The 22,337-nt window shown below is 30.6% G+C and overlaps 1 protein-coding gene across 3 annotated transcripts in view; it reads right to left on the bottom strand.

Moving 5' to 3' along the window:
* LOC139527075 (golgin subfamily A member 4-like) overlaps positions 1–22,337 on the bottom strand; it is a 43,480-nt gene that overhangs the window by 9,606 nt on the left and 11,537 nt on the right. The window contains exon 1 of one of the 3 annotated variants that reach the window (XM_071322333.1): positions 14,134–14,647. The exons of the other annotated variants lie outside the window; for them this stretch is intronic. Coding sequence (XP_071178434.1) covers positions 14,134–14,145 — 12 coding nt within the window. The 5' untranslated portion in view covers positions 14,146–14,647. Of the gene's footprint in view, positions 1–14,133; positions 14,648–22,337 lie in introns of those variants that run through there. 3 annotated transcript variants of the gene reach the window in all.

Raw genomic sequence — 22,337 nt, 5'->3', positions numbered from 1 at the left:
ACACTTAATACTAAATTACAAAGGTAAAATATATCATGTATATATATATATGCGGGACGGCTGCAGTGCAGGCGATTTGGTGTCACGATATCACAGTAGCATGGGTTCGAATCCCGGCGAGGGAAGAACCAAAAATTTGCGAAAGCAAATTTACAGATCTAACATTGTTGGGTTGATGTTTAGACGAGTTGTATATATATATATATATACATATATATGTATATTGTTTTAATCATATTTATCACATGTATGTAATATAAATCCAACTTTTGTTATGCTGTATTTTGATAGAATGAGGAATGGTATTTTCGCCAATTTTGTATACCGGGTATATTGAGATTTTCTTTTCTCTGCCGGCGGTGAAATTATATGGAAATTCAATATGCAGATATGCTTGGGTATTTATAAGCCTAACGGCCATGAAAACTGTTTACCTTTTAACCAATATTTTTTTGCAATTATCCTTTGTAAAAGTGATATAGTTTATTATAACCACTCATGAATGTTAACATAATATTGCAGTAATCATTAATCTATTTCAGTAATGTTAATATGGCTTTTAGATGTTTTCAATGACGCCGTAACATTGTGAAAATATCAGTTGCTTTTATCTATACCGTCATATACTATTAAAATTTGGTTATCATGGTAATCTGGTATTGCCTGTAATTTTTGCTGATGGGAATTCAAAACATTGAACAACTATAATTATCTTTTTTATTAAACAGTGGCTTTTAAAAAATCATTTTAAATTATTAACAGAATAGATTATAAATACTAATGGAAATAAGAAACTTTGCATACAATTTTCTCAATGTAATTATGTAAATGTTTCAAAGATTTAAGGTGGTACCCAACACTTGGGGCCAGCTGAAGGACGCCTCCAGGTGCGGGAATTTCTCGCTACATTGAAGACCTATTGGTGACCTTCTGCTGTTGTTTTTTCTATGGTCAGGTTGTTGTCTCTTTGACACATTCCCCATTTCCATTCTCAATTTTATTTTCATGATTGTCATGATTATACACAATCATGACTGTGGCTCTAAATGTATTGACATAATTTTTCAATTCCAGGTTTCAAAAGGTTTAAGCTTTGAGTGTTCTACACAGGCACTTGTCTAAGATTTTTTTTCCCTATAGACCTTAATATAACACAAGGTACTTAACTTGCATTTTCGAAAAATGTCAGGCAGTGAGGAAATTCTGTTATATGCCGCTTTCTAGACTGTCAACCCCTCTAAAACTTGTAATATCGTAAATCTAAATTGATTTATCTTAACAATGGTGTATAACACACCTACAATTGTTCTCGAAATCTTCCGTAGCAATCCTACCAAAGATGCCAAGTATGTCAATCGTAATAATTTTTCCAACCGCTGAAACTTTGGCAATAAATGGCTCGCAGTAAATGATTAATTATAAAAACTGTTCAGAAAAACTGTTATTCTTTGTCTGAATAGGACTTATCACCCAGTTAGTAAAATTGTATAAGATACCGTGAAAAATAAAACCTAACACGTCTTATTTGTGGTATGTCTAATAAGTTACCAGTTTCCTTTTTTAGATTCAAATTTTCCTATGACGTCAATCAATGTCATTCAGACTCTCTCTTGACTTTACGTATGACAATGAAACAAGATCAGATAACTCCGAGAATCATTTAGACTTTCCCATCAAATTGACCAATCGGCAACCGAGATATATATAAGTAGACATGACACGGTTATTGCCAAATCATCAGCGGTTGGCAAAATTATTATGATTGACATATTTAGGTAGGATTGCTATGGATGATTCCGACAACAAATGTAGGCATGTTATACACCATTGTAAAGACAAATCAATTTAGATTTACGCTATAACAAATTTTAGCGGGGTTGACAGCCTAGAAAGCAGCATACAACAGATTTTCGTCACCGCCTGATATTTTTAGAAAATGAAAGTTAAGTACCTCGTGTTATATTAAGGTATATATGGGATTTTTTTTTCTGAGACAAGTGCCTGTGGTGTTCTAGAAGAAATAAAAATGCTTCCGAGACACTTGTAATGTTTATCATTATAAAAAAGGAAGATGTGGTATGATTGCCAATGAGACAACTCTCTGAAATGTCTGAAAGAGACCAAAATGACTCAGAAGTTTACAACTATAGGTCACCGTACAGCCTTCAACAATAAGCAAAGCCCATGCCACATAGTCAGCTATATGTATGAAAGGCCCCGAAATGACAATTTAAAACAATTCAAACAAGAAAAACAACAGCCTAATTTATGTACAAAAAATGTGCGAAAAACTAGTTATTTTCATTTGTAAGTTCTTGCAAGTTTTTACAATCAAATAACAATCGAGGATGCATGTATGGTTACAAAACAATAGTTATTCAGCCAGCTGCTGTGATTAACACTGCATGTCTACAAGATATGATCTACACATTTTATGATTGTATTTATAATTGACAAGATGTTACATGAAAAACCAAAAATAAATGCACAATTCTCAATTCTCTTATTCAGGACTAAGGGAAAAACTGAGGTCAAAATAAAAATAGCCAGAAATATAAATTCAATTAAGAGAACAGAGTTCTATAAAGTCCCCTGCCTTGCACATACTTTATCTATCTAAGGCCAATAACCAAGCAATAGCCATAAAAAAACCTTTTTTTTCTGATTTTAAAACTTTTCATAAAATAAATCTTAAAATAATTAGAGGCTTGGTTTACTCAGCAAATCATACAATGGAAAATTCTGAAAACTTAAAAGCTCAAACTTATAGCAAATAAAAGAAGAGAGTTCAAGTGTTCCCTGCCTTGCATTCCCAGACTCTATACATGCACCAAATATCAAACCAATATCCTCAACAGTCAGGGGACTTACTTAAATGAGTGATTGATTCAAGTAACATTATTTCCATAAAGGTTGGAAGTAAGAGATGACTTTCTTTAATAACCACCTATTTAAGTAGTACAAATTAATCACAAGAAGAAGTGATTTAATTTTATTTTAGCTTTAAATATAGAATACTAATGATCCAGGGACTAATTATGTTTCTAAAAATTATCAGACCAACATCTGTGTTGATAGGATGACCAGGTCATTTCAGGTGATGACCTTTTTACTGAATCTAGGATAATGACATAAAATCACTTGTTTAAATATCATACCTCAAATTTCCTTCCAAAAAATCACTTCTTTAACATGTGTAAGCATCATTATTTTAATAACCCCACTAATTTCAACCCCCCCCCCCCCCCCCCCCCCCCCCGCCCCCGAACAGTGATTTTTTTTTATCACAAACAGTAGAATTTTATTAACCCTTTCCTCAATTGAAATTTTTCTTTTGCATACTTGATTCGCATAGGATTTTTCAAATAAACATTGAAAATATGCTTTGAAGCATTAATGCATTGCAAAAAACAAATATTCCATCAAATACATTTTAGTCAGATATTTTTATGAATATCCTTTTATATTCCATACAAATTTTATTAGGTCTAATGCAGACACTTTGTAGTCAAAGCATTTCAATTTAGGTACTACACAGGCATCAATATTGAGTAGAGGGGGTGGCGTCAAAAGGTGTCATGGAGGAAAGGATTAAATAATCTGAAAGATGAAACCTTAAACTTTACAGGAAAAATACTCCCACTGCTGGGGAAAATCTGTTAATAAAGTATCAGTTCTTTAAGTAAGCCATCATTATAGCATTTTTTCACCTAAAATAGAATTTGCAGCTATATGATAACATCAAAGGTACAAACCTTACTACTTGAAAGAAGCCAAAATTTCATTTTTTTCAATTTTACTAATTAAAAGATATTATTTAAACCTACTGTATGTGTATAAAATTTTGGTAAAACTACAAAATCACAATTTGTGACAAAACTACAAATTTGCTACTCAAATAAATGATTTAAAAATCACTAAAAATCACTTATTTCAATAAGTGCAACAATTTTTTTTTGGTGAAAAACAGATTATTTCCATGAAATTTACTTAGTCAAAGCTAAAGACAACCAGATGCTCCGCAGGGCACAGATTTATACGACCGCAGAGTTCGAACCCTGAACATTGGGGCAAGTATGGACACAACATTCAAGCTTGATACATTTCTGAATTTGGATTGTGATTTAGTTGACACAACACAGGTTTCTGACACATCATGAATGTGGTCTTAAGAACTTAATTAAACTTAAAAACTTTAAATTTCAAATTAGACATTACCTATTATGGTCCAATATCCAAAATCTAAATACATGGTTAGATTCAGCATATCAAAGAACCCCAAGAATTCAATTTTTGATGAAATCAAATAAAGTTCAATTTTGGACCCTTTAGACCTCAATGTGGACCAATCTGATAGCCGGGCCCAAACATCAAAACTATAAATACATGGTTAGATTAAGCATATATCAAAGAACCCCATATTTTACAATTTTTGTTGAAATCAAACAAAGTTTAATTTTGGACCACAATTTGGACTAACTTGAAAACTGGGCCTATAATCATAAATCTAAAAACAGGTTTAGATTCACCATATCAAACAACCCCAAGGATTCAATTTTTGCTGATATCAAACAAAGTTAAATTTTAGACCACCTTGAAAACTGGGCCCATAATAAAAATCAAAGCGCTGTAAGCGCTGAAGGCAGTTAACCAAAAACCAAGGCAACCGTAATTATGAAAACTGTGGCAATGTTGCCTCAACATTAAACATTCATATATAGTACATTCATGTTTATCTAATGATTTATTTATTAAGGCAAACAATTTATATGTTATCATGGTTTCAAAAGCAATGCATATATCAATGTATATTTTTTATGGTGAGTCTGCAGTGGTACAAGTTCCCAATGATTGCAGTTGTTCTACTTGGTAGTTAACCTTGGTTTTATTTGACTGCTAGAAGTTCAATTTGACGTAGTATGAACATGTAATAGTATGAATGGACTGGTTTCCCTGGAAAGAAAACTGAGTGTGTGTTCTATAGTACAAAAGTTATGAGACACGAATCAGACAAATGTTCACTACAACAGGGATCAAAGATGAGGTCTGACTGACTTGTCCATAGTAAATGTAAATGATTTGTTATTTTGTCCCATACAAATGAATATATATAATTTAGGGGTAGGGATCTCAACGGTTTTCAAGTTCTCAAACAGGTAGGGGTAGGCAGAGGATTTAGGGGGCAGGGGGCCCGCCTCCCCCTTTTGGGAAAAAAATTTGGTTGCTTATATAGGTAATCACTGAAGCATGACTGGAGCGGGCCCCTCTTAGGTCAGTCAGTGGGCCCCACTTATGAATATTTCTGGATCCGCCACTGGGGGTAGGGTGACCCTAGGGACTTCCCCTACATTTCATTTTATTTGTTATATTGTCCCATACATGAATATATATGGTTTAGGGGTGGGGATCTCATTGGTTTCCAAGTTCTCAAACAGGAAGGGTAGGGTGACCCAAGGCACTCCCCCTATATTTCATTTAATTAGTTATATTGATCCATACATGAATATATATTGTTTTGGTGTGGGGATCTCGACCGTTTCCAAGTTCTCAAACAGGAGGGTTGGGATGACCACAGGGACTTCCCTTATATTTCATTTGATTTGTTATATTGTCCCATACATGAGTATATATGGTTTAGGGGTATGGATCTTGACCATTTCCAAGTTCTCAAACAGGAGCGTGAACAGTGACCTCAGGGACTCCCCTATCTTTCATCTGATTTGTTATATTGTTATACATGAATATATATGGTTTAAGGATGGGGATCTCGACCATTTTTAAATTCTAAAACAGGAGGGGTGGGGTGACCCCTAGCGACTCTTCCTATATTTCATTTGATTTTTCATATTGTCACAAACATGAATATATATGGTTAAGGGGTGTGGATCTCGACCGTTTCCAAGTTCTCAAACAGGGAGGGTGGGGCAACTCCAGGGACTCCCCCTATATTTCATTTTTTATTTATTATATTTCCCTATACTTGAATATATGCAGGGGCGGATTTAGACGGGGGAGGGTTGCGGGCTTGCACCCCCCCCCCCCTTAAATTTGCAAAGCATGGGTTGTTTCTCAGCTTAATAAAGAAAATTCCGATAATTTTACCTCAATTTTTTTTTAGCCTCGCTCTGCTCATCAAAAATTTAAGTTTGCGCCCCTCCTAGCCTAAAATCCTGGATCTGCCCCACATATGGTTTAGGGGTAGGGAGCTCGACCGTTTCAACAGTGGCGGATCCAGGGGGGTTCCGGGGGTTGGAACCCCTCCCTTTTTTGGCCGATCAATGCATTTGAATGGGAGCATATAGTTGGAACCACCCCCCTTTACTCTGGGTTGGGAACCCCCCCTTTTTAAAATGGCTGGATCCGCCATTGTTCCAAATTATCAAACAGGAGGGGGTAGAGTGGCCTAAAGAATGCCATCATATGATTTACTTACATTAAGGTATATATAATATAGTTGCATTATTTGTGAAACTAAAGAATGAAACTTTCAGCTACCTTAATTGACCCTTCAAAATTGAGAAAAAAACAAATAGCCCCTCAAAATTGCAGTAATATGTTTACACTTTAAAAGCATCTCACATGCATTATCATGATTTATCATTTATAAAGAAAATTTAGACTGTGACCATGAACATGTATATTGTTAGATATACTGTTCCCAGCTGTCACGTTGTATTGGATTTTTAAATTAAAATTTATCAAAAAGTAATTTTTAGTTTTTGAATAGATATGTTTCTGCTGTTTCTTTCTTTTACATATATCTTTTGGTTTACAATACTAGTGTTTATATTCATTTACCATGCATAGATGTATTTTTTCACCTGCTTGGATTTATTTTGTAAATGATCGTCAAACCCGGAATTACCCTTATCCGCTTCCGGAATCGGATCCGATTTTGTAAAATTTTGTCTTCACGGCCGCCATTGTTATGTGTTTACAATGTTGTTTTTGTCAATCAGATACGATTTTACTCGAATTTATACAATATTTGTCGGTAATTTTCTGTATAAAGCTAGCGGTTGAACAAAATAAACATCGCCGTCATGAATAATAATGATAAAAATAAGTTTTTAGCTCGTTTTAATAATTGGAGACTTTGGTGAACATGGTGAAAAGGTTTGCAAAGTAATTTCTTATTTTCTTTCAAATGTAAGGCGACTACGTCGGGCGTAGCTAGAAACCAACTATCCTAGTCGAAATTCCGCTTGCAAAAGTGGAAGGTCTCGGACCACTGCTAATTTGCACACCTGCCTACAAATTGAAAAGCTACGAAAATTTCTTTTTCTAATTTGAAATTGCCGCCAACAGCATGAACAGTTGAATTATATAATAGACTACTGACGTAGTTGTACTACGTATTGATGACAAACAATATTCCTACGACTTTTGTCATTTAGGAAATCTAAACTGCTTGTCTAAAGAAATTTTCGGCGATTAAATATTTCATACAATTGTTCTTTGACATCTTAGCTAAAAGCACAAGTCATAATGAACTACACAAGGATTTTTAATAAGCACTACTTCCTATGTGTAACTTTAAAACTTTTGGATAAATCGACGATCATTTAAGGTTTTTCTGGTCATTTTTTTTGTAATCCAGAATAAAAAGTATTAAAAAAGTGTTCAATTAGTTATATATAACATAGTAACAAGCTAGATAATAACAATGGCAAGTATTTCAGGATTTATTGGGTAGAACACAAATCTAGGGTGCTCGCATAATGCAGCTTAACTGCATAAAAATTATAAACTCTTACATTTTTGTACATGTTTAGATTCAGCATATCAAAAGAACCTCAAGGATTCAATTTTTGTAAAAAATCAAACTTAGTTTAATTTTGGACCCTTTGGACCTTAATTAATGTAGACCAACTTAAAAATGGGACCAAAAATTAAGAATCTACATACACTGTGAGATTCGGCATATATCAAAGAACCCCAATTATTCAATTTTTTATGAATTCAAACAAAGTTTAATTTTGGACCCTTTGGGCCCCTTATTCCTAAACTGTTGGGACCAAAACTCCCAAAATCAAACCCAACCTTCCTTTTATAGTCATAAACCTTGTGTTTAAATTTCATAGATTTCTATATTTACTTATACTAAAGTTATGGTGCAAAAACCAAGAATAATGCTTATTTGGGCCCCTTTTTGGCCCCCAATTCCTAAACTGTTGGGACCTCAACTCCCAAAATCAATCCAAACCTTCCTTTTGTGGTCATAAACCTTGTGTCAAAATTTCTTAGATTTCTATTTACTTAAACTAAAGTTATAGTGTGAAACCCAAGAAAATGCTTATTTGGGCCCTTTTTGGCCCCTAATTCCTAAAATGTTGGGACCAAAACTCCCAAAATCAATCCCAACCTTCCTTTTGTGTTCATAAACCTTGTGTTAAAATTTCATAGATTTCTATTCACTTTTACTAAAGTTAGAGTGCGAAAACTAAAAGTATTCAGACGACGAAGAAGCCAATGTGATACCAATATACGACCAAAAAATTTTCAATTTTTGCGGTCGTATAAAAATTAATAAATACTTAACACAAGTGATTTCAGGATCACCTAATCACCTAAAAAATTCGTAAGGGTTCAACGGAACACAGTGTCTCGCCTACTTTTGCTGTTAATCGCAGACTCAACAAAAATGAGGAAAAACATCAATAAAAATTTCCCTCTCGATACTGTCTTTTGATTGAAAGAAGCTTCCAAGTTTGGTAAAAAAATCCAGGATAGTTTATGAATCAAATAAATGTTTTATAAACTTTAACTGCAGACTGTATGTAATGTTAACTGGAAGAAAAACTAAGTCCATTTATAAGTAAAATACGGAAAAAGTGACTTTTTTTTTTTACAAAATTTACTTCTGAATAATATCTTATAATCAGAAACAAGCTTTTGTCTCAGTTTGGTAGAAATCCAGGATAGTTTAAGAACATTATAAAAATTTTAAAAACTTAAACCACAGAGTGAATGTTTTGTTTCTGGCAAAAAAACTAAGTCAGTAAAATACGGAAAAGTGGAAATTTATTTTTACAAAATTTTCTTCTTGATACTATCTTATGATCATAAACAAGCTTCTGTCTAAGTTTGGTACAAATCAAGGATAGTTTATGAAAGTTATTAAAATTTTAAAAACTTTAACCACAGAGTGAATATTTGTGGACGCCGCCAACGACGACGACGGAATTTAGGATCGCTTAGTCTCGCTTTTTCGACTTAATTCGAAGGCTCGACAAAAATTAAAATGTTAACAAAATTGGACACTGAATTTTTAAAATCACTTATATCATTATATCAGTAATTTAATAAGTAAGAATTTAAACACTTAAGAAAATGATGATATCATTTTCATTAATCATCATTTTAATTACATTTTTTTCTCACATATATCTTTTAATGGGTTTAAAAAAGATGTAAAGTATGACTCCTATCAGAATTCACCTAACTATATATATCATGTATATACCCCATTAAGATTTATTTCACATGTTGCTATCAATCCTTTTGGTTATTACAATGAATAAAAGAAGAAGATTTGGTATCCCTATATAATGATGAATATCATGTATATATATAGCTATCATGTCTATGATAATATATAGCTTTTAAGATGATAGTTTACAAACTTATTTTTTTATAGTATCTATAAGGGCAATAAGCTTAATTAAGGCATTTATAATTTATACTTAATAGTGGTCCTCTGATTTTTTTATTGCAATAGACAGAATTGTCAGAGAATATAGACATGATATAGATCTAAAACATTCTGAAATGTTTTAACCTTGCTTCCTTTTCTTCATTTAACATGTTTCTATGGTTTTCAAGAAACAAGACAATACTTTATTTAACCACTGTGATCATTGCATGCAGCTAATATAAAATTAAGAAGATGGGGATATAGGAAGATGTGGTGTGAGTGCCAATGAGACAAACTCTCCATCCAAATAACAATTTTAAAAAAGTAAATCATTAAAAGTCAATGTACAGCCTTCAACACGGAACCTTGGTTCACACCGAACAACAAGCTATAAAAGGCCCCAAAATTACTAGTGTAAAACCATCCAAACGGGAAAACCAATGGTCTAATGTATGATTGCCAATAAACAATTCTCCACAAGAGAAGACAAGAGATCAATTGACACAGAAATTTACAACTACAATGTACATGTATACATGTAGGTCACTGTACAGTCTTCAACAATGAGCAAAGCCCATACCACATACTAATAGTCAGCTATAAAAGGCCCCAAGATTCATGAGATTAGAAATGTAAAACAAATCCAATTTAAACAAGAAAACTAAACCACTGACTGAATTAAAGGCTCATGACATGCACATACATGACATACAAAATGTGGCAGGGTTAAAATTAAATTAATATTTCTTATTATTTATCCGATTTACAATACAAGTATAAAGTTCTAGGTACATTGTAGTATTGTCAGATTTAAATTTTCTAATAATCTCCCTGTACATGCCTTATGCTTCTCCAAGACAACCACAACAACCCCTACTCCTTAATTTCCAAGGACAGTGCAAGATAATTATAGTTGGCAAACATACCTCAAACATGTTTTGCTGGTTTTTTTAAAACTTTTTTTCATTTATCATGTTCAACTGTTTAGCTCAAGAATAAAAATGTATATTGTTCACTATTGGAAGTAACTGCAAAAGGCAAAAACTATGGTACCCCCTTAGTAGAGGCATATAAATCAGGTACATGATTTGAAAATTTGCATGTACATGTAATTTTGACATCAACTTTGTTAATGTTACATGTTTTCAATCATAACTACCTGTACATGTATTACGTTCAAGATGAAATTGAATTTGTGTTCATGTGATGTCCACGGTCAAATGGAAAACATCACATGTATAACTGTATGAATTCATTTGTTTATCAGCAGGACACTGGAAAGCATGTTTAAGGCAATTAGCAACTGTATGTCTTAGGAGATTTTTATAAAGGAGAAAAATACTTTGTACGTACTGCAATAATGTCCTTTTCACATTCTGATATTGGATGCTAATTTTTTTAATTCTGATGCAGACATTTTGTAGTCAAAGCGTTTCAAATGAGGTACTACACAGGTGTCAAAAGGCGTCATTATGGAGTAAAGGGTTAAAAAAAAATCTAAATAAAACTATATTACATAATATTGGTGTTTACAACTTAATCAACAATAACAGTAATAATGTAATATTGTATAATCATGATAATTAGAAGCATAAAAATGTCGTTTGACAATCCCCCTTTACATGTTTACTTCATGATTTAGCATTTGATAGAAACTGTTTTACTACATATTTTCTATTGCATATACATTATACATGTTATACATGCATGACAAAACTCAGTATAAATATATAAGAAAGATGATGGATTGTTGCAAATGTCCAGTGGCAACAATTACAAACAAACACACAAACATTTTATTTGCTTATCCCAATGCCCAAAATGGAAAAATAATTATAAAATTGTACAATATAATATTCATGATATTACACGACATCATAATCTTGGCTAGCTGCAGACCCGCAGATGGTTGTCCACAAATAGTAAAAAAATATCCGACGTACCTGATAGTACAAATAGTAAAAAAATATCCCACAAACCTCAGAGTTACGGTTCAGGGCAAGATTATGTTAAATCATATTTTGTAATAACCATTATAATGTGATAAGATCTGAAATTATGAATATGAATCCTGTTTTTCACTTGACGGTCATGCAGAGCCTGATTTTTAAAAAGTAAGTTCACCAGGTAGCAGTGAGCATTAAGACAGGACAATTCAGAGTCCGTGTCAAACATGCTTGATTCGATACCAGGTTGCTGTGTCTTTGAGGGGAAAAAGCACCATTCAAATATAAATTTTTTAATTTTCAGTTATTTTCATGATTTTATTTGGAAAGGAGTAAGTTTGGTAAGGGCAATATTTGGCCCCAATTATAAAGTTGATAGTTAGAAGACAATAATTGTATTAAGTTGCCTTAAAGACATGTGAGAAAGTTTATCCAAACTGTTTTTGTCAAAGTTTAATTCTAACACGTTGATTTTTACATCCCAAAAAGGTCAAGATAAACATGATAAAGGATTTTGGTGAAATTTGACAAGATCAGCTGGATTTCAACCAAATAAAGGACCAGGAAACACAGAGCACAGGCGTCGACAAGCTTAACATTCAAATAAGACATGTGACATGTCTTCACAAACATTATTTTAAAAGATCTTTGCTGTTGACGTATGGGCTCTATGTTTCCTGTCCAATAATCTATGGAAATTTACCGATTTCCAATGATTTTTTCGTGTAAAATCAATATGAGTACAACTTGTGACGTCATAATGAAACGCAGAAACGTAAAATTTTCATCAAAATGGCTTATATCCTATCTAGTCAATGTATTAGCTATAACTTATCGTGATATTGGTAAATAAATCCGAATTTGAAATTTACGCTAAAAAAGGGGGCCATTTTAGGACCTTATCGAACATACTCCTTTGGTCATGTATAATCAAAACTGTCATGGCAATCTGATTTAGGTAAACAAATAGCACATAAATAAGCAGAATTCGAGAATTAAGGACAAATAAAGGCGTATAGATAAGAAATAAAGGGTACGAAAAGATACTAGAATATATAGAACAGTCAAGGGTCTAACTTAAATAAGTTATCAGGAAAAAATAACATGCATGTTGTTATTACAGACACTTTCATGAGTTGTCTTCTCTTTTTTCCTGAATCTGTAATAACATATGTTGGTTATCAGTGAAATATATCAAAAATGTTTTATCTTTAATGGGCACTTGGGAATTCTTAGAAACTTTTGCGCAGTAGCTTAATAAATTACCTTGATAACTAATTTTCTAATTCCATTAATACAATTATGATTAACCATGGTAAATCAATGAGACAAGGCTTTTAAGGGCAAACTAAGCTGTAATAACAAGGCTTATGTTATTACATGCATGTAATTTACTATATCAGATTAAATGAGACACTTGGAATCTTGCACAGTGCCTTATTACAAGCTTTGATCATCATTTCTTACAATGAATTGAAATACATTATTATGCAAGTCAGAGCAAAGCCTTTAAAGAGATATAGAGAAGCTGCAATAACACCCATTGGTTATTGCAGGAATGTATTTTCTGTAATAACATAGGTGTACTATGCATGATTGGTAAGCTATGAGCTGTTATATATTTGCAAAGATTAGTATACATAAAGAAAATTATAATATCAATCCAACTTGAGAAAAATTGAACAATATAAAGGTTGTATATTTTCCCTATGAAACATGTAACATACATATGTTATTACAGTTTTTTTTATATTTCAGCTCACAATAACAACATGTATGTTATTTTTCTCTAATAACTTATTTAAGTTAGACCCTTGACTGTAGAAAATGGGGTATTATAATATATATATATATATATATATAAGGTCATTTATAAATAAAAAAAAGAATGCAGAAATAAGGACTACATACATGACATACATTATATGAAGTTTTTCTTTACCATATTTAAATCGGTTCAGTCAAATAAGCAGAAACATTCACATTATAAATGATTATTTATCGTTTGATGAAACTTTTATCATTGTTATGATTATAAACATCATCAGCTGATCATGAGTGTCAAGTGCCCCCCTCCTTTTTACCTTCCCATAAATACACAATAATCTGTAATTTTAATTTAAAAATACTTTTTTGTCAGTGATGACATTGTAATAGCAATTTTTCTTGTAAATTTTTAAACTCAAACAAAAATTTAACAAAGAAAAATATTTGATTGTATTATTTTTTTTTTAATTAATTTCCCATCACGTCAACTTATTTTATTTGTCAACAGATCACCATTTATTTATCGTGTTTATTATTATATATATATTACATTTACTTTCATTCATTCTTTGTAATTACACACAATGTAATCGCACATTTAACATGTTTACACGCCTTGTTTATTATAAGCGTGTATCTTTTTTTAGCTTGTCACGTTATCGTGGCAACACACAAATCGATAAACGAGGGTGCAATATAATCACACCCGCTTCGCAATAAAAATAGTTATTAAAATAGTGTTTCATCAATAAAAGTTCACGATTGATACCGGCGTATGTTTACCTTTTCGTCCATCGTGTTTTGCACTAATAAATCTTCATTGAAAGTTATATTTTGTCCTAATTTTGACAGAAATCAAGTGTATGATCTTTCCAGGGATATGATAATGGCGGTTGTGCTGCCAATCTAGTGGAGCGGATGTGACGTCAGTCAGCTGTACAAAGGACTTCATGAGCAAGAAGCAAAGTACATTGATCACAGATAGTACATTAGAAACTTGTAGAATAACTACTCAACCATGAGTTTAAATAAACATAAGACAATGCAAAACATTTATTTAAGAACTAATTTATGTGTTAAACAATTAAAGTAGATCAAAACTTGCTTATTTATTTTTATATGGATTGAACCAAATGACAGTTCAGGGTTCTCGTTTGGATAATAAACAAAGTTGGGCGCAGAATATTTGATTCGCAAATTTCATTGTTTAATAATTTTTATTAATAAGATAATAAATATTGATGGAAAATGGCCGCAAGAAATGTTAGACCACGAATAAGGGTTTTGTTTATAAGGCCCGGTCTCTTGTCGATTGACATTTGTGATGTCTGTTTGTCTACTGTACTGCATTGGTAAAGTGGGAGTTAGTCCCATTGACAATCTGGCCTATAAATACTCAATTGAATGTAGGAAATGACTTTAAGTCATGTATCTAAATTTATCTCTCAATTACATTGGTATTCGCCGGTGTTAAGATGATAAATTGAAGAAAAAAGTGGAAGCCCAATTAGATATTTGAGCCCAAATTTACCTCTCCCAGATTATAAATCATCACAATAAGGTTCTGGATGGGGATTCCAGAATAGAAATTAATTGTAAAAAAAAAGAAAAAAAACAAAAAACACGGATCACAAATCCTAGAGAAAAAAGGGGGCCAGAATATAAAGAATAGACATGAACATGATGAAAGAGAATAACATGAACTTGAACTTTCACGTAACAAGTACAGTGTCAACTATGAATTAGCATGAGTGTTTTAGACCAATCTTAATTTGGAAGTCAGACGATTCCGCAATTTCAATATCCTAAGACATCATCATTCTTTTCGAGTGGTGTTGTCATTACTCCATAAATTTAGTATTGTTTTCTGTCAACGAGTTATGTTTCTTCTTGAATAGATACATGAGTTCTTTTGATCATGTTGATGAAAATTTTCAAGCTTTTCAGTTCGAAACATCAGCTTCATTTCATTGCTCCAACAACATATATATAGTGTTAGTATACATGAAATAGTACACGATCAAAGGTACCAGGATTATAACATATATACGTACATGAAAGCTTAATAAACGGAAACTTGTCAAAAGAACTAATATAAGTGTTTTATAACCCGAGCATGAAATAAAATCCTGTCTTCCTGGTTTTAAAGATTTTTATTGAAAAAAAAACGAGGAAGAAGTGAACAAGGAAGTAGCGACAAAAATATAACGTATTAGATAAGTAAAGCAATGTACAGTAACATTTATCATGTTTATAGCCAATTTATTTGTTCAGTGATAAACAATTTAGATATATAATATTCGAGAAAACGCTTCAGATAACAGATTCATAGGATTTTGTACAGCTTGCTGTCTGGGTTAAAAAAAGTTCAGAGTCCTTTTGAGCAGCGCTTTAATTTGATAAAGGTATATTTTTTCTTCTTCCTTATGTTCTCTTTCTAGTGTTCTTTCTCACGAATTGAGTCCAGAGTCTTGGAAAAATGAATAGTTCCGCAAATCTGGATATGAATACTTTTGCAGTTCCATCTATCTGGACAAACAAGGTGGGAAAAAAAGAAGCAGTACTTTCAACTTTTAAAATTACATATGTGTATAATACAGATTAGAAAAAAAACACCCCAAAAACACAACGAACATCTTGGAATAAAGAACATAGTTTAGATGTATACGTGTAGAATGACAAAACTTTCTTTGTCTCAAAAACATATCCAACATGATAGGTTTTGTCGAGCATTTCTATACTGTTTCTAGGTGATCTTTCAGATATCACTTATATCACTTAGACAACGTATGGTTGTACAAATATCACTTATGTACTTAGACAACGTATGGTTGTACAAATATCACTTATGTACTTAGACAACGTATGGTTGTACTTTTCATACTGCAACTTTTAAAACTATCTGCAAATACTTAAACGATTTATATCAACATCACTATCATCATTACAATTTCAACAATAAAAAGTAAAAATAGAACTAATTATGCTAGTAGATAAAATAGTGTCAGTGCCTATAGCAATAGCTAACAGGGATTTGAGTTTTAGTTGTTATTGGCGGATCCAAATGGGGGGGGGGGGGGGGTTCCGGGGGTTGGAACCCCCATTTTTTGGCCGATCAATGCATTTGAATGGGGACATATAGTTGGAACCCCCCCCCCCTTTGTCCTGGGTTAGGACCCCCTTTTAAAATCTGGTAGTAGTTGTCGAAGAAGTAAACGTTGCTGTTGTGGTAGAAGTAGATGATGTAGTAGCATTTGCAATATTAGTAGAATTAATTTTAATCATAATAATACTATTGATAATACTAATATTGATAAGTATATCAATAATTGTAAAAATAACAGTAGTCGTATTAGTTAGTAGCATTAGTAGAAGTAGTAATATTAATAGTACTAGTAGTAGAAGAAGAAGAAACTGAAGTAGTAAAATTGATATTTATAGAACTCGTAGCTTTAGTAGAGGTAGTATTAATAGTGGAAGTAGTAAAAGCAATAGTAGTTTTAGTAGAAGTATTATCATTATTAGAAGTAGTAATATAACTATTGATATATAATTAATAGTAATAGTAACTTTAGTAGAAGTAGTATGAATAGTAGTAGTAGTAGTAGTAGTAATAGTAACAGAAGCTTAAGCTTAAGCATAGTTAATATTAGTAGTTGTAGTAGTAAAGATAATAGTAGCTTTAGTTAAAATAGTATTTATAGTAGGTACAGCAATAGTAATATTAATATTAATAATAGATTAAGTTAATGCAGTTTTTATAGTCGTAGTAGACAAAGTAATAGTAGCTTTAGTAGAAGTAGTATAAGTAGCAGTAGACAAATACTTGTACTATTTTTGTTAGTAGCTTTAGAAGATACAGAATACATAGATGGAGGGTTAAAGTAATTGTAGCTTTATTAGAAATAGAAGTAGAATTATTAGTAGTAAAAGTAATTGTAGCTGTAAAAGAGGAAGTATTTGTAGTGTTAGGAGTACTAGTAATAATAGCTTTAGTAGAAGTAGTAATAGTAGTAGTAATAGTTGTAGAAGTAGTGATAGTAGTAGTAATAGTTGTAGAAGTAGTAATAGTAATAGTTATAGTAATAGTTATTAAAGTACTAGTAGTGGTAGAAGTAATTTTGATAGTAGCTTTAGTACAAATAGTATTAGTAGTTAGTAGAGGAAGTATACGTATAAGTAGTAATAGTAGTTGAAGCTATATAGAGGAAGTTTTAGTAGTAGTAATAGTTTTAGTGATAGTAATAGTAATTGAAGCTCATGTAGCTACAGTATTATTTGTTTTGAATTCAGAAATAGTAGCTTCAGTGGAATTAGTAGTATTAGTAGTAGTAGTAATAATAAATAGTTATTGTAGCTGTGGTGCAAGAAGTATTATAAGTAGTTGCAGTAATAGCAATAATAGCTTAAGAAGAAAAGGTAGTAGAAGTAGTAAAATAATTACAGCTTTATTAGAAAAAATAGTAGTAGTAATAGTAGTAGTATTAGTAGTAGTAATAGTAGTAGTATTAGTAGTAGTAATAGTAGGAGTTATTGTAGCTTCAGTAGAAGTAGTATTTTAAGTGGTAGTAGTAGTAATATTAATAGTAATAGAAGCTTTAGTTGAAGTAGAATTAGTAGAAGATGTAGTAAAAGTATTAGTAGCTTTTGTAGACGTAATATTAATAGTGAAAGCAATATTAGAAATAGAAGCTGTAAATGTAATAGTTATATTTTCACACGTATCAATGGAACCGTTGTCGTAGCACAGTTAAAGTAGCAGTAGTAGTTTAAGTAGCAGTAGAAGTGGACGCTGTTATAATAAAAAACGTAATAGAGTAGAAGTGGCATAATAGCAGAAGTAGTAATACTAATAGTTATTGTTTCTGAATAGTAATATAAGTATACGTGATTGTGGTTTTGCTGGTAGGAGTTATTGCAGATTTACTAGAAGTAGTAGTAATTACAACTCGAGTAGTAGTAGTAATTGAAGCCTAGTTAAGTAGTGTACAAGTTATTGTTGTAGTTTTTATAGACGAAGGGATAGAAATAGAAGGAGTTACTGTAGTAGTTTAAGTGGTTAAAGTTTGAATAGTAGTTATTGTAGATTAAGTAAAAACTGTATAGAAGTAAAAGTAGAAGTGGAAATTGTTGTAGCAGCTTTGATAGAACAGGCATAGTAGTAGTTGTTGTAGTATTGTTTTTGCTTTATAAGGAGAACAAATTGTATCTTAAGAGGACGTAGTAATTGTAGTGTAAAAGGAGAAGTAGAAGAAGTAGTAGTAGTAGACGATAAGAGGCAAAAGAAACCATAGGAACATTCAAACTTGTCAGTCGAAATCAGACTGACAAAGCCATGGTTAAAATGAAAAGACCAACAAACAAACAATAGTACACAAAACACAACTTAGAAATCCTGTAGTAGTTGTAATAATAGTAGTTGTAGTAGTAGAAATTGTGCTTTAGAAGGAGTTATAGTAGTAGAAGTAGTATTATCTACAGTAATTATGTTTGTTTTAGGAGAAGTAGTATAGTTGTTGCAATATAATGCTAGCTTGGGAGGTAAGTAAGTAATAAACGTAGCTTTCGTAGTAGCAGTATGGTAGTATCAGTAGTTATTATTGGTAACTATAGTAGTTACAGTAGAAGTAGTAGTAGTAGTTACTGTACTATAGTAGTATAACAGTATTTTGTAGAAGTAGTAGTAGTAATTATGACTCAAATAAAAGCAATATAATGATTGATTCAATGATAGAAATATTGTTGTAGTAGTAGTTGTAGCTTTTTGTAGAATTTCATTGACATCAATGATTGTACTTATTGTAGCTTCCGTAGTCGTAGTCGTTATATACTAGTAAAAGTAGCAGTTGAAGTAATGATTTAGGACATTTTTAATGGATGTAGTGAATATGTTATAAGGGTGTTGCCAGTACATAAGTAATCGATATCATGCATATACGAAAAAAAAATGGAGAAAGGTTCGACTGAAAGGTGAACAAACATAACTCTTTCAAATCTACGATCTGTTTCCTCTCGTAAAATCATAATGATAACACTGAGTATTAAAATGTTTAAATAATGCTCATGCAAAATACACATACGCAGCTTATTTCTGTACTTGATATATCATGGGATATTTTATGTTCCGACAAGAAATCACAAGTTAAATCATGTTACTTTTACATTAAAAAAAATTACCCTTAAGGTATAAGTAAGCTTTTTAGATGAAGTACACGTAGTAGTTGTACTTGTATTAAAGTTGTAGTAGAAATGATAATATGCTTAGTATGAATGATATTAATAATTTTTTTTTATAATAACAACGAAAAACCCCAGAACAAAAGCCCACAAAAACAACAATATTAACAATAAGGATAATAATGACATCAACAACACCACTAACACCAACACCAACAACAACAACAACAACAATGATGATTAAATAATGATAATAATAAAATAATAATAATAATAATAATAATAATAATAATAATAATAATAATAATAATAATAATAATAATAATAATAATAATAATAATAATAATAATAATAATATAGGACTATATAGGACTATTTATTGCATGAATATTGGGGAACATTGTCCCGAGTAGAATTTCATATTGCACGAGCTTTGGAGTGCAATATATGTTCTACGAGTGACAATATTCCCCAATATTCATGCAATAACCCTTTCATTGAATAGCAATATAATATTTAAAAGTAAAAATTAGTTTAAACTAAGATTTTATCGTTGATGATGTCATGAATTTTGAAGATTCATTGCACTAGTGCAATATTGGAATTTATTGCATGCTAACTTTTGGTTACTTTCTGTGGGAAATATTATATTGCTATGCAATAATAGTGATTATAATGATAAAAAATAGTTTTATTAAATACGTATACATTTTAGAAGTAACGCAAATGTAAAATAATAATAATAATAATAATAATAATAGTAATTATAATAATAATAATAATAATAATAATAATAATAATAATAATAATAATAATAATAATAATAATAATAAAAATAATAATAATAATAATAATAATAATAATAATAATAATAATAATAAAATTAATATAGGGCTATTGCATGAATATTGGGGAATATTGTCCCCACAAGAATTTCATATTGCACGAGTTTGGGAGTGCAATATATGTTCTATGAGTAACAATATTCCCCAATATTCGTGCAATAACCCTTTTATTGAATAGCAATATAATATTTAAAAGTAAAAATTAGTTTAAACTAAGATTATATCGTTGATGATGTCATGAATTTTGAAGATGTATTGCACTAGTGCAATATTGGAATTTATTGGACGCTAACTTTTGGTTACTTTCTGTGAGAAATATTATATTGCTATGCAATAATAGTGATTATAATGATAAAAAAATAGTTTTATTAAATACGTATACATTTTAGAAGTAACGTAAATGTAAAATAGTAGTAATAATAATAATAATAATAATAATAATAATAATAATAATAATAATAATAATAATAATAATAATAATAATAATAATAATAATAATAATATAGGACTATATAGGACTATTTATTGCATGAATATTGGGGAACATTGTCCCGAGTAGAATTTCATATTGCACGAGCTTGGGAGTGCAATATATGTTCTACGAGTGACAATATTCCCCAATATTCATGCAATAACCCTTTCATTGAATAGCAATATAATATTTAAAAGTAAAAATTAGTTTAAACTAAGATTTTATCGTTGATGATGTCATGAATTTTGAAGATTCATTGCACTAGTGCAATATTGGAATTTATTGCATGCTAACTTTTGGTTACTTTCTGTGGGAAATATTATATTGCTATGCAATAATAGTGATTATAATGATAAAAAATAGTTTTATTAAATACGTATACATTTTAGAAGTAACGCAAATGTAAAATAATAATAATAATTATAATAATAATAATAATAATAATAATAATAATAATAATAATAATAATAATAATAATAATAAAATTAATATAGGGCTATTGCATGAATATTGGGGAATATTGTCCCCACTAGAATTTCATATTGCACGAGTTTGGGAGTGCAATATATGTTCTATGAGTAACAATATTCCCCAATATTCGTGCAATAACCCTTTAATTGAATAGCAATATAATATTTAAAAGTAAAAATTAGTTTAAACTAAGATTATATCGTTGATGATGTCATGAATTTTGAAGATGTATTGCACTAGTGCAATATTGGAATTTATTGGACGCTAACTTTTGGTTACTTTCTGTGAGAAATATTATATTGCTATGCAATAATAGTGATTATAATGATAAAAAAATAGTTTTATTAAATACGTATACATTTTAGAAGTAACGTAAATGTAAAATAGTAGTAATAATAATAATAATAATAATAATAATAATAATAATAATAATAATAATAATAATTATAATAATAATAATAATTATAATAATAATAATAATTATAATAATAATTATAATAATTATAAAAATAATATCAATAATAATAATAATACTAAAAATATCAAAAATTATAATGATAATAATATCAAAAATAACAAAACTAGTATTAATAACGATATAACAATCAATTTATAATACAATATAATTATGGTGTTTACAGTATTAATAAGCCAAACATCAAAGTACTTCATAGCATATGGTGTATGATTATGTCCATACATAAACAAAAATACTTAAGGTAGATAGGGTGTCTTCCTCCATCTTGGATTTTGAAATACCAGAAAACAAGGTCTAGATCTTTGATGAAATGTTCAAATTTTGATAGTAGTAGGTAATTAATGTGTAAGAATTTTCATAATAATATAGAAAATGCCATGTTTGATCATATTTATGATTGTATTTTACAAAAATAAGAATTCTTTTGTTTGATTCATTTTTTTCCAACTTTGTCAAATAAGGGGAGGCAACTCAAATACAAGGGCAGATAATCCAGATAGTGTTACTTTTACAATAGAATGTGTTAGGAATTTACCCATTTTTA

Source organism: Mytilus edulis, chromosome 6 (genome assembly GCF_963676685.1).
Source record: "Mytilus edulis chromosome 6, xbMytEdul2.2, whole genome shotgun sequence".
NCBI classification, from domain to species: Eukaryota; Metazoa; Mollusca; class Bivalvia; order Mytilida; family Mytilidae; genus Mytilus; species Mytilus edulis.
This window is presented reverse-complemented; position numbering and strand designations above follow the sequence as displayed.